General features: G+C 43.8%; 1 protein-coding gene across 1 annotated transcript; it reads right to left on the reverse strand.

The window, feature by feature from the left end:
* Positions 1–4677: 4677 nt before the first annotated feature.
* Positions 4678–17867, reverse strand: LOC124805742 (oxytocin-neurophysin 1-like). Its single transcript, XM_047266311.1, has 3 exons — positions 17763–17867; positions 11775–11979; positions 4678–4787 (listed from the first exon to the last, which is right to left on the reverse strand). Exons 1-3 carry the CDS (start codon positions 17865–17867, stop codon positions 4678–4680), a joined length of 420 nt encoding a protein of 139 aa, XP_047122267.1.
* Positions 17868–18493: the final 626 nt, after the last annotated feature.

The following is an 18493-nucleotide window of genomic DNA, read 5'->3' on the forward strand; positions in this document are numbered from 1 at the left end:
CCCATCTGGAGCTCAAGCACCTACATACCTCACATTCGTCACCCACCTTGCTCACTTCGTCTGCTCGGTTGGAAGGCTGGCATAAGCCGTTAAATACTCACGACTGCTGTTGCCCCGCAAGCCTGCTTCTCATAATGTCACTTCCTACTTTTGAAGTTAAAGCCCATGTTCAGAAATTTACTAGAAGATAATTCCTTCAGGAAGAAATCAAAAATGGTTCAAATGGCTCTGAGCACTATGGGGCTTAACAGCTGTGGTCATCAGTCCCCTAGAACTTAGAACTACTTAAACCTAACTAACCTAAGGACATCACACACATCCATGCCCGAGGCAGGATTCGAACCTGCGACCGTAGCGGTCACGCGGTTCCAGACTGAAGCGCCTAGAACCGCACGGCCACACCGGCCGACAGGAAGAAATCAGTTGTTTCCAAACATTAATAACGAAAATAATGTAATGTGAAACACAGTTTCATTGATGTGGACTATATACCTAACTATTTCATAATTACCAGTAGTTAACAGCTTCACAAATAAGGCATTAAAATTGCATTCGATGCAGACTAATCATGTAGATCTAGATATGGTGGAAACTTGTAAGCTGTAAACGTTGGATAGCTGTATGTGACTGAGGCCAGGATCTTAATTAAAGCGTTAACGGTTGCTTCTGAGGAGGTAGGTTGCATATTAATAATACAGGGAAAATTGAACAATGCATCCACCACAATCAATCGGCTGGATTTCACAAAATGGCCAACGAAATCCCAGTGAATTCGTTCTCCGGGTTGTTCATGGTGAGAATGTAGCTCTGGTGCTGACATATACCACACACATGACTAGTTGCTACGTATCTACTGGCGTGTATGCGCAGCACACATGTGTCCGGTCTAGGTTCTTCATATGGGTCTTTCCCCAAAGGCTTACGTACAGCAGCTTAAGAACCTCCAGTTGCAGAGCTTGGTGGATGACCGTATAGTATTGATTATTGTTTGTGCTCGGGAGAGAAAACTCATCCACAGCTGAAAACTAGTGCTATTGTGTGAGAAATGCCCAGAATGGAGTTTCTTATGTTTTTTTCTGATTGGATATTTGGACATGTTTGGTGATCAGGATGGTGAGTAGCTTCTGCTGTGGTCCAATCGATGACTGTAGAATTATGGTGGCCAACAGATAGTTATCCGGTTGAAAACGCATTATTTCTATTTTGTCGAATCGTGGGTTTATTATTATACACTCCTGGAAATTGAAATAAGAACACCGTGAATTCATTGTCCCAGGAAGGGGAAACTTTATTGACACATTCCTGGGGTCAGATATATCACATGATCACACTGACAGAACCACAGGCACATAGACAAAGACGATCGTAGAGATGCTGGATGTAGTCCTGTGGAACGGCTTGCCATGCCATTTCCACCTGGCGCCTCAGTTGGACCAGCGTTCGTGCTGGACGTGCAGACCGCGTGAGACGACGCTTCATCCAGTCCCAAACATGCTCAATGGGGGACAGATCCGGAGATCTTGCTGGCCAGGGTAGTTGACTTACACCTTCTAGAGCACGTTTGGTGGCACGGGATACATGCGGACGTGCGTTGTCCTGTTGGAACAGCAAGTTCCCTTGCCGGTCTAGGAATGGTAGAACGATGGGTTCGATGACGGTTTGGATGTACCGTGCACTATTCAGTGTCCCCTCGACGATCACCAGTGGTGTACGGCCAGTGTAGGAGATCGCTTCCCACACCATGATGCCGGGTGTTGACCCTGTGTGCCTCGGTCGTATGCAGTGCTGATTGTGGCGCTCACCTGCACGGCGCCAAACAAGCATACGACCATCATTGGCACCAAGGCAGAAGCGACTCTCATCGCTGAAGACGACACGTCTCCATTCGTCCCTCCATTCAAGCCTGTCGCGACACCACTGGAGACGGGCTGCACGATGTTGGGGCGTGAGCGGAAGACGGCCTAACGGTGTGCGGGACCGTAGCCCAGCTTCATGGAGACGGTTACGAATGGTCCTCGCCGATACCCCAGGAGCAACAGTGTCCCTAATTTGCTGAGAAGTGGCGGTGGGGTCCCCTACGGCACTGCGTAGGATCCTACGGTCTTGGCGTGCATCCGTGCGTCGCTGCGGTCCGGTCCCAGGTCAACGGGCACTTGCACCTTCCGCCGACCACTGGCGACAACATCGATGTACTGTGGAGACCTCACGCCCCACGTGTTGAGCAATTCGGCGGTACGTCCACCCGGCCTCCCGCATGCCCACTATACGCCCTCGCTCAAAGTCCGTCAACTGCACATACGGTTCACGTCCACGCTGTCGCGGCATGCTACCAGCGTTAAAGACTGCGATGGAGCTCCGTATGCCACGGCAAACTGGCTGACACTGATGGCGGCGGTGCACAAATGCTGCGCAGCTAGCGCCATTCGACGGTCAACACCGCGGTTCCTGGTGTGTCCGCTGTGCCGTGCGTGTGATCATTGCTTGTACAGCCCTCTCGCAGTGTCCGGAGCAAGTATGGTGGGTCTGACACACCGGTGTCAATGTGTTCTTTTTTCCATTTCCAGGAGTGTATTTATGAACATAACAAGGCACCTGCAATGGTTTATTTCCCAATGTGCTCAAAACGGAATGGTAAGTGGACTGGTTAGCGATAGCAATGTTTGCTTAAAGATCATAACTTAAAGCACATGGCTGAAGCTTCAGCGCGGGCTCCTCCCTTTCTGCTATTCTTATAAATGCTGAAGTGTTCCAATACAGTAAGAAAGATTGACACATAGAGAGTGGATGCTACAACACCAGTTACAGTCCCGGTAATATCAACTCTATTCAGAAAAGTTTTTCAGAGGGCTGTATTGTTCATGCGCTATTCTCGTGGATAATTCGGACTCACTTTCACAGTCAAATAAGTCTGTCAAGGGCTTTCTCGAGTGCTATACCAATTTATTCCTATCGCAACAGCCTCTTAATTAGTTTTAAATATCAGAATGATACGTTCATCGTTAGCGTGCATTATACAGTACGGTATTTTCACAGCCGATTCTAATAATAGAAATGATCATTGGATCAAGACCATACGCTGTCGCCGGCTGCGGTGGCCGAGCGGTTCTAGGCCATTCAGTCCGGAACCGCGCGACTGCTACGGTCGCAGGTTCGAATCCTGCCTCGGGCATGGATGTGTGTGATGTCCTTATGTTAGTTAGGTTTAAATAGTTCTATGTTCTACGGGACTGATGACCTCAGATGTTAAGTCCCATAGTGCTCAGAGCCATTTGAACCATTTTTGCATTCAAAATATGCCCTCCTTTTTGCTTCAAAAAATTTTCTCTTGTTGAGGTTATGCTTTAGTCCTTCTTGCAAAACGTGAAAACACGGTTCGCAAATTATGCTCTCATGAGTGACAATATCGTCAGGATGATCTACGCGTAAAGAAAAGGCAACAGCAAGTTGTCCCAAATACTGCATGCTTGTTGGAGTACTTAGCATTGCAAATGGGAGGCACCAAATCAGAATAATCAAAAGGGCATAATTGCCACCATAAATGTCTGAGTTCTTCATCTAGAGGTAATTACTTGAATAGTATTTTTTTTCTTTTTGCCCGAAGTGTAGTGTAGTAGGCCACTATAAACTGAGCATTATTTGTAAATTCGCAATCACCATACAAGCCCAGTGATCATTTACATTTCTTGATTACTACCAAAACTGTATCTCAGTTATTCAAAGTTATGGATCGATTGGTCCTCAACGTATGGACTCGATCCAGCTCGTATTTCACAGCTGTTTCACGACAAAGGGAATGGATTGAGTACAATAAAACTTTGGAATTGTTGATATATAATCAATCATCTCCTTCTTCTTCTTCTCCTACTAATGGACAGGATGATAGAACGTGTATGAGGACATGAGTGAATTTTGCTATAGAGAGCCATATGGGACAAAATCCTGATATTGGCGTGGTAGAGAGAGCCGTGGCGTGCCACATCAGATGAAACAGAAAACTTATGAGGGAAAAAATGTCATTTCTCGTTCAGTGTCAACGCTAGTCATTAGATCAGTCGTCCAACTCCTGCATTTCGTTACATTTTACACATTACTTTTCATTTTACGTTAGTTTTGTTCTCAGTAATAGTGTCTGAAGATGGCTGAAGTATTAACACGTTATGTGGAATAAGAAAGCAACATGTATCCTTAAATGTTCTCAGTAATAGTGTCTGAAGATGGCTGAAGTATTAACACGTTATGTGGAATAAGAAAGCAACATGTATCCTTAAACAAACGATGCAGAATTATTCATGAACATTAATATGATTGCTGACTTACACCAAGAATTTACTTTTTTCATATCCGAACATACTATTGTACATGAATTGCATTCGTGTTTTAGGTTTCCAAACCTCGGTCGTTATAAATGTAACTCTTAGAGAATCACTTTGTTGACCGTCCGTCTCTCTGCTCGACTGTTATTTCCTGATAAGCATTCTGTGAACTACAAATTTTTAGTCAGTGCCCTGTACACTCTTCACTCGTTCCATGGTACAGTAGTTTTGTTTCAGAAAAACAAATAAATAAAATAAAAGTCGAATATTGCTAATAAACATAACAAGTATAAATGAAAGACAGTTTGAGTCTTTCTGAGAATTGCATTTATTATCAGAATTTCAAGTTTTACATGCTGCAAAATTATATTCTCTCGTCGCGGTCACCGTCGCTGACAATAAACGTGTCCACAGGATACCGATCGACGGATTCAGTTGTATCAGCGACACACGAAGTATCAATGTGGCATGAGTCTGAAACATACAATTATTTCATCGTTATTACAAGATATCAAAGAAATCAATAGCACCAGAAAAAAATAGAGCAGAATTTTATTGTTTTTTTTTTTAACGAACGTGTGAATTGTCTTTTCCTACTAAAGAAGTAGTTGGTGAATTAACACACTGTAATGTACTCAAGGTGGATTTCTTTACGCTGAGGGTCATTTTAAATTACTGGAGTAATTATTAAATGTCATTGGCTAGCTACGACGAATTGGAATGTGTAAACCTCAGCACCAATTTTCTACACCTACATACATATCCCGCAAGCCACCATACGGTACATGATGGAGGGTACCTTACACCACTGCTAGTCATTCCCGTCCCTGTTCCACTCTCAAATGGAGGAAGGGAAAAACGACTATCTATATGCTTCCGCACGAATACTGAGCCCTCTTATCTTGTGTTCGCAGTCCTTGTGTGAGATGTATGTTCGTGGCACTAGGATCGTTCTACAGTCTGTCGTAAATGCCTGTCTCCTACATTTTCTCAGTAGAGAAAAGAAAGTCTTCCTCCCAGGAGTTCCCATTTGGGTTCACGGAGCATTTCCTCTAAACTCACGTCTCGATCGAATATAATAAATTACCTACTTGTAATAAATCCTGCTGCGTGCCTGTGAATTGCTTCGACGTCTTTCTTTAAGCTGACCGAGTGAGGTGGCGCAGGGGTTAGCACACTGGACTCGCATTCGCGAGGATGACAGTTCAGATCTGTGTCCGGCCACCCAGATTTAAGATTCACGTGATTTTCCTAAATCGCTTAAGGTAAATGCTGGGATGGTTCGTTTGAAAGGGCACGGCCGACTTCCTTCCTAATCCTTCCTTAATGCTAGCTTGTCCTCCGGGGCGATAAACACTAGTCTTCCATCCTTTACTTCCTTTCAAACATTGAAACGTTGATGTGAATGTCGAAACCTGCAGTAGCTGACTTTGTGATCACAAAGCCGCGCGGGGTAGCCGTGCGGTCTGAGGCGTCTTGTCACGGCTCGCGTGGCTCCCCTCGTCGGATGTACGAGTCCTCCCTCGGGCATGGTTGTGTGTGTTGTCCTTAGTGTACATTAGTTTAAGTTAGATTAAGTAGTGTGTAAACCTAGGGACCGATGACCTCAGCAGATTGGTCCCATAATCCTTACCACAAACTTACAAACTTATGATCACCTAATTCTGGAAACATTATTCGGATGTGACACAACACAGCAAAAAAAACCATTGTATATTGAACATGAGTGAAAATATAAGAGAAAATGGACAGCTTTTAAAAATTGTTTACAAAAAAAGGTTGAATGCGTTTCAAGCTGCCAAAAATGCTTTTTCATGTTACTGGCCATGATGAGGATCAGTACAATAAGCACAAAACTAATTACAGTGTTTTCTGTCTGAAAATTTTGATGTCAAAGAAGGGCCTCAGTATTCTCAAGAAGACCCAAGACACATTAATGGAATCATGAGATAAGTTGAACAATACCGGCACATTAGCAGCTGTGACGTCTGTAACAAACTGAACGTTAATCACGAAATGCTTCTATATTACAAGGGTGTGCTGAAAAATAATGTCAATGAATTTTTGTATTCTGTCCGCAATATCGGTTGAGTTATTATATGTCATGCATATCACTAGGTCGACTTTGCTGCTTTACTGACGTCCACTGGACTCGCATTCGGGAGGACGACGGTTCAATCCCGCGTCCGGCCATCCTGATTTAGGTTTTCCGTGATTTCCCTAAATCGCTCCAGGCAAATGCCGGGATGGTTCCTTTCAAAGGGCACGGCCGACTTCCTTCCCCGTCCTTCCCTAATCCGATGAGACCGATGACCTCGCTGTCTGGTCTCCTTCCCCAAACCAACCAACGTTTACTGACGCAAGTTGCAACGTTCTGTTACTAGAAGACTCCGAACTGTAGCATGTGTAACATGGCGGTGTGTGACGTAACACTGCTGTGACCGTGTTTGTAACCGAAGAGCTCGTCTACACATGGAGTAACCTCTCCTTCAGCCTGACAGTGCCGGACCACATACGAGGTGCTGCGACATCTGCAACAATCCGACGTCTTAGGCACACTGTCATCTGTCATCCTCCAAACAGTCCCATCTTGGCCCCATCCGATTTTCGTCTGTTTCGAAAACTTAAAGAACACTTTGGAGCACTTCACTTTGCTAGTAATGAAGCGGTGCAACCATAGGTGAGGTTGTGGCCCCGTCAACAAAGTCAAAGCATTAAGGGTTTTCACATAAGAAATTCGGAGGAAGTAATTTTCAGCAAGCTCTCATATTTAGATACGTCTGCGTATTGAAAACTTAACTTCAAAAGATCTGGTGGTTTATCGCAGTTCCATCTGCGATAGATACATAAAGTAGGATGAGTTTCCACCATTTTTTGAACTGCTAATTATGGGCGGTAAAGTTTAGCCACGTATGACATGTGAGCAGAAGTTGGTCATCGAAGTAATGTGAATCTCTGCGAACGACGTCTCAGAACATTTGTTCACTGTGAACGCAAAGTTTTCTTTCTAAACTGTGTTGCCAAAAACCTGGAAAGCTTACACCAATCAATTCTGAGAAATAAAATGTTATTGATGGATAATAAATGTGCCATAACCTCTTCCGTCTCGTCAAGCGCTACACGCACATCTATCTGGTGACCCCTCAGAAATCGAGAGGAATTTTTTGTCAAGTCTTTACCTCCAGTTGAAATTCTTTACCATCACAATAGAAATCTCTTAGCGGTGCAAAGTTGACTTTAAAAGAGGCTTGTCAAAATTACGTTCACAGTTTCTCCTTCTGAAATCATAGATCTTAAAGACAGGATTACATGATCGCCTGAATAACGGCAAAGTGGCACGTATTTCATTTGATAAGCGTTCTTTCAGATGGAACCTCTCTCACATAAGTCAGCTTTAAAACATGAGGAAACTATCTTTAAAAGTCGCTCAATCGAATGTTTTAAACATAAAGTAGATCTACTATACTATTTGTTTACATTTTGTAAGGACAGATAATTTGTATAGTAAGCGGAACTTTCGAGCTTGCGCCTTGAAAGTTGCAAATGTTAATCTGTAAATCTCGACTGCATCGAGATGAGCAAGCGTTTGTTCACAAATGCAAGTGTCAATGAATATCACAAGAATGAGAACGAAGGTCTTTCTGTTTGAGGGCTCTTCAGCGCGTCGATAAAGATGAGATTAAATGATGAGGATCCGATCGGGAATCGAACCTGGAATCCCAAATCGAAAATCAGCAACGCTAACCACCTTACTACGAACTGTAAACATAATTGCAAATGTTTTACTTCTATAGAGAAGTGTGGAAGACTGAAGTCATATACAACTCCATAGCTTACTTTTATTAGTCATAATCGATGGTTTTCGAAAACATGATTTAAATTTTCAAGTGCAGTTATTTACATTGGTACAAGCATTGTATTCGATGTCTGCGTGTGTGTTGTTCTGTTTATCTTGCCCTGCTGTCGTCTTTTAATGGTTTTACTGAAACGGAAAAATATATCTTCGAATTTATTAGTCGCTATTGTGAGAAAATAGTATTTCTTGTGTATCTACTTACAGATATTGTACCTCATTCGTCTGGCAGTAATTCACACACATCCAAACGATCACCACGATCAACCGCACTGTTTTTTTTTCTTTACGTAAACTCGTAAAGTAGGACAAACATATTATAACAGTACTATTTTCCAGAGACCCACCCCCTCATAGACCAGACAGTAACTGAAATTGATGACAGCAAAGCAAAAGCATAAATGCTTAATTCTGTTTTCAAATTTTTATTCTTTACGAAGGAAAATCCAGGCTTAATGCCCCAATTTTATTCTCGTACCACTAGAAAGATGAATGAAATAGATCTTAGTGTCAATAGCGTTGAGGAACACTTGAAATCATTAAAAATGAACAAAGTTCCAGAGCCTGATGGAATATGGTCCGATTCCATACTGAATTCGTGGCTGAGTTATCCCCTGTTTTAACCATAAGATACGCAAAATTCCTCGCCCAAAAAATATGTCCAGTTATTAGAAGAAAGGACAGGTCACAACCACCTGCAACAACGGCAGCGGTAGTGATCCACGAAACTGTCGTCCAGTATTCTTACCATCCGTTTATTGTAGAATCTTAGAAGATATTCTGAAATCAGGTGCAACGAGGTATCTCGAGCAGAATGACCTCTCCATGCTAACCATCATGGATTCGGAAAAAATTGATTATTTGAAGCCGGACTTGCGATTTTCCCACGTGGCATTTGTCTCAGTACCACACCTACGGTTATTATCAAAAGTATGATCGCATGGGGTATCAAGCGAACATTGTGACTGGGTTGGAGATTTTTTGGTGGACGGGATTCAGCATATTACCTTCCACATCTACATCCATACTCCGCAAGCCACCTGACGGTGTGTAGCGGAGGGTACTTTGAGTACCTCTGTCGGTTCTCCCTTCTATTCCAGTCTCGTACTGTTATCGTGAATCATCGGCAGATGTTGAAGGAACTTCAGAAAGGCTCCGCAGAAGCTTGTCGGGATCCTTGCTGTTTATATTGTATATTAATGGCCTTGTAGACAATGACGCTAACCTCATACTTTTCGCTGACGATGCCGTTATTTGTAATGAAGTACTGTCTGAAAGAAGCTGCGTAGATATCCAATCACATCTTGATATGACTACAAAGTGGTGTAAAGATTGGCAACTTGCTTTAAATGTTCAGAAATGTAAAATTGTACACTTCACAAAACGAATAAACGTACTACTCTATGCAAAAGTATCAGTGAGTCACAGATGGAATCGGTCAACTAATACAAATCCTTGGGTGTAGCACTTTGTAGGTATACGAAATGGAATGAGACATAGGCTCAATCGTGGGTAAAGCAGGTGATAGAATACTGGGGACATGAAAAAAGTTTACAAAGGAGATTGCTTACAAATTATTTGTGGGACTCATTCGAGTATATTGCTCAAGTGTGTGGGACCCTTACTAGTAGGACTGACGGGGGATATCGAACGTATGCAGAGAAGGACAGGACTAATTACAGAACGTAGGGAGCCATTTCAGTAATCATTCTTCCCCTGCTCTATATGCGAATGGAACCGGAAGAAACCCTAAAACTGTTACAATGGGACGTTCCCTCGGCCACGCACTTTAGAGTGTTTTGCAGGGTGTAGATACAGATGTAAAATTAAATTTTCTCTGCCGCTTAGCTATAAAAATTCTTTTTTTTTTCTTCCTAATCGAAATTATGCTTTAAAACTGTTCAATGGGTTTATTTCACTAAATTGGTAAGCGTATTTGATTTTAAACTAATTTCTAATAACGCTATCAACAAAGCAAAAATGGGTGCTGAATTTTTGCTTATTTTTCCACCTCTGAAATATTAGTTGCACAAGGCGTTTAGTATAAGACACTGCAAACCGCGGGTACTGAAAGGTTACCGATCCCTGCTCTAAAAAAACTGGCCAGGTGCAAATAGGACTCGCGCACGGAGAGTCCCGTATGTGTATACAGACAGCTCACACGTTCTGCAAATCCAGAATCTCCACCATGTTTGAGTGTTATCGACACTGATACGTGCAAGATATCGGTCCCAGGGATTCCAACACTTTAGAGAATGTTTTAATTTCAAATCGGACGTCGGATAACAAATGTCAATTTCATGATCCTAGGTAAATGGGAAGTACCTTATGGACTTTTTTGAGTAAGGCTGTGACTATGAAAATATGTGACATACATGGCCTTATCTTTTGATTGTGTTTCAACTCTTGACACTGCCTAGGGACCGTAGGTTTCATCATATGACCTAAATACGTCTAAACTTTCCAAAGAAAAAGGAGTGTTAACAGAGGGGGATTGGGGGTTGGGTTGTTTTGGGGAAGGAGACCAGACAGCGAGGTCATCGGTCTCATCGGATTAGGGAAGGAAGTCGGCCGTGCCCTTTCAAAGGAGTCATCCCGGCATTTGCCTGGAGCGATTTAGGGAAATCACGGAATACCTAAATCAGGATAGCCGGACGCGGGATTGAACCGTCGTCCTCCCGAATGCGAGTCCAGTATCTAACCACTGCGCCACCTCGCTCGGTCCCAACAGAGGGCCGGACGAACAGACAGAAAACATATGAGAAAAAATTTCGTGTGATGTGATTACAAATTTACCGTGTTCACTTTTTTCCATTGGTTGGCACTTCGTAAACTTGCTTTTTTGCCACATTTCATGACTCTAGATCAACAGCAAGTACCGGTGAGTCACTTCCCGAGTTGGAAAATATGTGGCATAAATGGGCGTATCTTTTAATAGCGTTGACTTAGAACCTGAAATTTTTTACACCGCCAAGGGACCGTAGATCTAAGTGTGTGACATAAATTTCAACTTCATACGTTTATGTATTCCTGAGAAAAGAGGGTCTTAACAAACTGACGTACAGACAGAGAGTCAGATAAAAAATGACAAAAAAATTTTCGGATTTTTACTTTGGTTTCATTGTGAAACCTTGCTTTTTGTCAAATTCCATGATTCTAGGGCAACGGGAAGAAGGATAGGTTTCGATGAGAGTGATTCCGAGTATCAGAATATGTGATATAAATGGCGATATCTGTCCATTGCATTGACTTTGAAGCTTCAAATTTTTATATCGCCAAGGGGCTGTAGACCTTCGTGTGCGACAGAAATTTGAACTTTATATTTCTATCTCTTCCTGAGAAAAAAGGGTTTGTAACAGCCGAAAAGAAAGACAGACAGGCTGGCAACGAGGTGGTCCTATAGCTGTTGCGTTTTTACCGATTGAGCTATGGCACCTTAAAAAGGAGAGGAAGTCCCTTCATGACCAGGAAATATGTCACTATTTTAGCGAAATCCGTGACACGAATCAAGCAACCAGCTGAGCCTCATTGTCCCTCAATGGCTAATTGAAGATGTAGAAGGATGAAGAATAATTCCGTAGCCCGACATGCCTGGCCACGTGGCTCACCTTTGAAGCAGCAGACTCCCGGCGCAGAGCAGCGGCCGACGCCGCCGGCGCAGCGCATCTCGGGGCTGTCCAGGGGGCAGGGCGCCGTGGAGCGGCAGACGGCGGTGTCCGCGGGGCTGGCCAGCCGGCAGCCCATGCGGGGGCCGCAGCAGATGTGTGGGCCCAGGCACACGCCCTGCCCTCCGGGGCCGCACGGCGCGCACCTCTGCAACACCAGCAGGCCAAGCTGTAGCCGCGCTGCAAGTACAGCAGTCCGGGCTGCAGCCAGTCTGCCTAGAGTTTAGAGGTGTAAGGATTCTCCTTCCTGCCCCTCTCTTCGCTGCAACCACTTAAGCCGCTCAGCCTGTCGCGACGGAGACACAAGAGTACCTGTGGACCGCGTGAGGTGGCCGCGTGGTCTCAGGCGCCTTGTCACGGTTTGCGCGGCTCCATCCGTCGGAGGTTCGAGTCCTCCCTTGGGCATGGATATGTAGTTAGTTTAAGTTAGATTGAGTAGTGTGTAAGCCTAGGAACCGCACTTCGGTCCCATAGGAACTTCTGACAAATTTCCAAAGTATCTCTGTACTGAAGCACAGCAGGCTAAGGGGCTCCGGAAAGGCTCAAAATCATGAAAAGTTCAATTTTTACTTTTTTGCATTTTCTGAATCTGCAGACTATTACCTTTTAATAGATATATAATTTATTCAATTCCGAAGACTACAACTATTTTTAATTTTTTTTGAAATGTGTTCTACATGGGCGTGACCCACTGTGGCGCTGTTAAACTGCTGTCAAATGGTGTTATTATTAACGTCCGTGTTCATCAGGTACATTTTAGTGATGTGAGATAAAGTATGTGTTGTGGCTAACCTGTGATGGTTCAATATATATCGCTGGTGTGATTGTCGATTGTTTCATGTTTATTTACTCTGTCGTTATCTCGGAAATATTCGTAATTAATTCTGTTTCTTGAGTCTCTGTTTTGTTGAAGTATAATAATGAGTAAAAGTAAAGTTATTAGAAATCCTCTGAAGGCTTTTAAGAAAAGGAGAAATGTTGGAAAGCCAAAGGTATGTGTTATTACTGTAAACAATAAAGACGATAACCAAGTGAGTGAACCTAACCTCTCAAGTACATCTGCCCATAGCAGTCAAAATGGGAAAGAAAATACTTCAATGAGTGAAAACTATGAATGTTTTATGGGCGAATCGGATGTGAATGAAATATTTGATATGTCGGTTCTCAAAGGAATTTTTTCAAACTGTGTAAGATGTATTCATTGTAGTGAAGTTGGTCTGGAACTCTCCATAATAAAGCACGTAAGACTTGCTAGTGAAATACAACTGAAATGTGATAAGTGTTCATACATGACCACCTTTTGGAATAGTGTTGCAGTAACTGCAACTGAAGAAAATGGTAGCAAAATCTACGAACACAACAACGAGCGATGCTTGCTTTAGACAAGGAACGCCTTCGGGCTGCAGACAGGGCTGTAAAGAGTCTAGAAATACAAGCAAGAGTAAACAGGAGGAGGAACAAGAGGAAGCTGGAGGAGGAGTTTGCAGAGGATGAAGATAATCCATCCTATGGACCTGGAATGCACTAAAAAGTTAATCCAATCTTTGTCGCTCGATTCCCAAAACTTTTATTTTCTCATACTAATTACATGTTTTCTAAGGATCTTCCAAACATATTTGTTTCAAACTTTCAGTAAATGTTACACAGTACCTTCTGCATAATTTAACACAGCCTTTTTCCAAAGAACTGTATATTTTTTAATATATAAATAAAAAATTGCAAAAAAACGTTGTGAATTTTCATTACAATTGAAAAAAAATCATCTTTAATAACTGAATTAAAATTTTGTAAAATCCCTGTGTTGAGTTGTAGCCCATATTCCAATAAATAATCTGTAAAAAGTTCAACTTCCTACCTCAAATACTTTGTGAGGAAAGATGTAATTTATAAGCGTTATTTTAACATTGCAAGTATAGGGCGTTCCGGAGCCCCTTAACTTGGGTTTCTCCAAGCCCGAGCTTCACGGACCCCGTTCAGCCTGCTGCAGCTGACAACAGGTTGCGCTATCAGTTCAAATGGTTCAAATGGTTCAGAGCACTATGGGACTTAACATCTGAGGTCATCAGTCCCTTAGAACTACTTAAACCTAACCTAAGGACATCACACACGTCCATGCCCGCCGGCCGGAGTGGCCGTGCGGTTCTAGGCGCTACAGTCTGGAGCCGAGCGACCGCTATGGTCGCAGGTTCGAATCCTGCCTCGGGCATGGATGTGTGTGATGTCCTTAGGTTAGTTTGGTTTAATTAGTTCTAAGTTCTAGGCGACTGATGACCTCAGAAGTTAAGTTGCATAGTGCTCAGAGCCATTTGAACCACATCCATGCCCGAGGCAGGATTCGAACCAGCGACTGTAGCACCTAGAACCGCTCGGCCACCACGGCCGGCTGCGCTATCAGTGCAACGCCACTAGCCGGGATATGTTTGCATAGGTAACAACGCTGCAGCTCATTTATCATAACGGTGGGAGCAGGAAAATGAACAAACCAAACTCAAAGAAGGCTGAGGAGAAAATTAGATTTGCGGAATATATACCAGTCGAGTAGCAGAGCCCAAGTCCAGGAGGGAAATAGCTTTCTCGCGTTCATGAGGCAGTTTCAACTAAATCAGTATGTGTCTCGCAACGGAAATTGTGTAAACAGTTACTAAACACGTATTCGGGAACCTCGAGAATTTTAAGCGATGTTTGTAAATTTTACCAGCAGTTTCCTCACTCCATAAATTTTTTGAAAAAGGACAAGACACGGTGGCTGACAAGTGGGTAGAAACGCACGCTAAGGGCATGAGGTCATTTAGCAGGATATAGGCAAGCATTGATTGAAATAGGAAAAGAATATCACTCAGTGGATATTAAAAATCACATTCTGGTGGTATGCACGTAGTGCTAGGAAGTTTAGTATGAAAGAAAAGCTTTTTCTATCGTATATGTAGTTTTCAACTCAACATCAAATGAAAAACGAACTCCTTGTCTGCTAAAATGCATTCGGGGAATTTAGAATGAACTGTTTTTCAGCGAACCCGGAATATACATCCTGGAAAAAGTAATTAAAATTGCTATAACTGGGGTCACACAATGGCCTTGCCGCGGTTGTAGCTCCGGTTCCCGTCAACACACCAAAGTTAAACACTCTCGAGCTGGGAAAACACTTGGATGGGTGACCATCCGGCCTGCTGAGCGCTGCTGGCATGTGGGGTGCACTCAGCGCTTGTGTGGCAAACTGAGGAGCTACTTGATAGAGAAGCAGCGGCTCCGGTCTCGTAAACTGACGTACGGCCGGAAGATCGGTGTGCTGACCACATTCCCTCCACATCCGCATCCAGTGGCGCTTGTGGGTTTAAAAGCCTGTTTGGGCGGATTTATCTCTTTTTTTCAGCTGGCTGAAACACACTAAGGTTACAGAAACTAGACTTCCAAAACTTTACTTCAGTTGGTCTTCCAGTGTAATAGACATCTTCAGGTTCTTAGGAATTTCGACTTTTAGAGACGGTTCTGCTTACTACAGAAAACATGCATTAGAGATAACCTGATGATGCTTCGAACTGAGAATAGCCAGTAGTACTTGAAAGAGAGTGAAGTTTCAGAGATTTTTTCATATCGAAATAAATAAATAAAGCCGAAATACGCTGAAAAGGAAGAAAAGGACAACCATTTTCTGGCCTAAAATGACCAAAAATGAACGTATATTTCATTGAGCCTCATCTTGTGCTAATCGGATATGAAAAGACTTTTCATTAATGACAAAGTCTGCTCATAACACTGTAATGAAGGAGTACAGAATAAACTGCTATGTAGTGTACGGCAGTTAGAAGATGGGTTTGCAAACTACCCGTTCTGCTGATAATGTGTAGCAGCTTGTCTGCCCGGCTAATAGGCAAACATGGGAAGGTGAAAAGCGGAATATCGACACTTCTGGAACAGTCTGAGGAGCGGGGAACGAATGCTATTCTACCAGCTGCCAGTGTACCGGCCACACTATAAGCGTGGGTCCAGGCACACGCTTTGGCCTTTAAGCGCACGCAAGAACAGTAGCCCACACTGTAACCATGTTGCACATACAGTACTGCTTTCTGCTACACCCATTCTGTGAAGAGAGGTAGGAGGATCATTCTGCCAGCTGCAATGTGCAGGGTGCAGCAGTTATCTACGTCTCAGCACAAAAAGCTCACCTCTGAATATGTAATTGATCATATTACACTAAAACTAAACTCCACCCGAACAGGCCAAGAGGGCACAACGGTAGCGACCGGTCGCCGTGTCATCCATAGACCACAGACGTCACTGGATGCGGTAATGGAGGGGCATGTCATCAGCATACTGCTTCCTGGCCGTATGTCAGTTTACGAGACCAGGGCCGCTACTTCTCAACCAAGTAGCTCCTCAGTTTACTTCACAAGGCTGAGCACCCCACTTGCCAACAAAGCTCGGCAGACCAGATGGTCACCCATCCAAGTGCTAGCCCAGCCCGACAGCGCTTACATTCGGTGATCTGAGGAAAACTGGTGTTACCACAACGGCAACGCCGTTGGCTGACCATATTACACTCTCTGACAAAAAAAAGTGAGCATCCAGAAGACATGGTCAGTTGTCAGTGTGACTTCATAGATGTACACACCATCACCGGATATGTAAATGATTACAGTTACAATTCTCTCTGACCAGTAGAATGCTAACCAGAGTACATTAGTGTTGTTCACATTTAGAGTTGTTGCAGGGTCTGACAGGGTGTACAAGGGGCGTGAACATTTTCAGAATGATCACGGTGACGGACACGGAGATGCCGCGTGCTAGTCTGAGACAACATTATCACCACTGGACAAGTTTGAAAGTGGCCTCATTGTCGGTCTCCATTTGCCTGCCTGATGCCTTATCTTACTGACAACTATTAGCAGTACACGCATCACATAGTGACGATGTATACAAGTCAGAATCAGACTGAAGTTTGTCATTAAGTCTAGACAGTTTCAGTGCGATCTCAGTAGGTCAATTATGGACGCCCAACTGTAGTACAATGGAATGATGCAAATCAAAATTTGTGCCATACTGGGACTCGGACACGGATGGCCGGTTCTTACCATTAGGGTATCCGAGCTCGATTTATAGACAAACCCAAACTTCCCCATGTTGTCAACCCTATGTCTACCCGTGAGTCGTTCTCGGATCGTCTAATGGTAAGGAAATCGCTCCCCATAAGAGAAAAATTCGCATTCGAGTCCCAGTCCGGTACAATTTTTCATTGCCGTCATTCCATTATACAGCTGATGGTTGCCCATATTCGCAACTGCGAATACGTTTCATGTATTTCATAACGGCTGTAGTCGCCACAGTGCCTGTTCCATCAGGAACATTGCATCGTACTTCTGAACAACGCAAGCACTGCAGTAACGTAATTATTATAACTTTTGAAATAGTCACTCGAGGACTGAAATACAACCACCCGATGCTCTTTTTTTTACATTCCAGACTGCAACTAGCGACAGCCTGCCGCTAATGTCAGTGGTGCATTATGGTATCTCTTTACCGAGCCCAGTGCTGACAACATAAAGGAGCCTCTCACTAGCACGAACCGCATGTCCAATTCAAGTCACCCCATTCTACGCAGTTCATTGTTGCTGAGTCAGACGCACGAAGTTCGACATAGGTAAAAGCAACAGGCGTTTCTAAGATCTGCCAGAGCACCAAAATAGCGTACCTACTGGTGAAGTACACTTGGACCAGAAACTAAAGGCTATTGATGTCGGTCACCCTTACAATAACTTTCCGTACTGCTGAAGAGGAGAGACTCACCACACCCGAACAGAGGGAGATGACTTAACAATAAACATAACGTGAAGGTAATTCGGAGAGAGTTGATAAATTTGTTAACTGTGTAAATAGCGGGAAGTTTTAAGATGGAAACAGTAGACAGCGCAGCAAGTGAGAACATGGACGCCTTACGTGTTGCAGGCCGGCCCTCTTGCCCCCACGGGGACAGTTGGTGATGAGACAGGCGGCCGCGATGCTGACAGCTACGATGAGCAGTACTGCTTGCTGGAACCTCATGGCTGCTGTGTGCCGGTCGAGTCGCGTCCACCGCTTTTATACCCCCACAGCCGTCCGAGACTGGAATACTAACGATGCCCACCGTCCAGGCCATCTTGTCCTCACTGCTTCCAACCCCCTCCCACATCCCTGTTTCTTTTCACCTCTGGACTGCAATACAACCACTCATGCTCCAACCCTCTACATCCTTTCATCTGTCCCTTAATCTCTTTGCTTCTAACCATCTCTCTACCACACACACACACGTGTGTGTGTGTGTGTGTGTGTGTGTGTGTGTGTGTGTGTGTGTGTGTAAACGTAGGCAAAATGGTTCAAATGGCTCTGAGCACTATGGGACTCAACTGCTGAGGTCATTAGTCCCCTAGAACTTAGAACTAGTTAAACCTAACTAACCTAAGGACATCACAAACATCCATACCCGAGGCAGGATTCGAACCTGCGACCGTAGCGGACTTGCGGTTCTGGACTGCAGCGCCTTTAACCGCACGGCCACTTCGGCCGGCTGTAAACGTAGAATGATGCTTAGAGGCAAAGAAACTAAGCGGCAGCTGTCACCCAATTACCCTATTAAAAAAAGAAACAGTAAAAGAGCTCGGCATAATTTTAATGGACATTTAAATTGAGAA

Source organism: Schistocerca piceifrons, chromosome 7 (assembly GCF_021461385.2).
Source record: "Schistocerca piceifrons isolate TAMUIC-IGC-003096 chromosome 7, iqSchPice1.1, whole genome shotgun sequence".
Classification (NCBI taxonomy): domain Eukaryota; kingdom Metazoa; phylum Arthropoda; class Insecta; order Orthoptera; family Acrididae; genus Schistocerca; species Schistocerca piceifrons.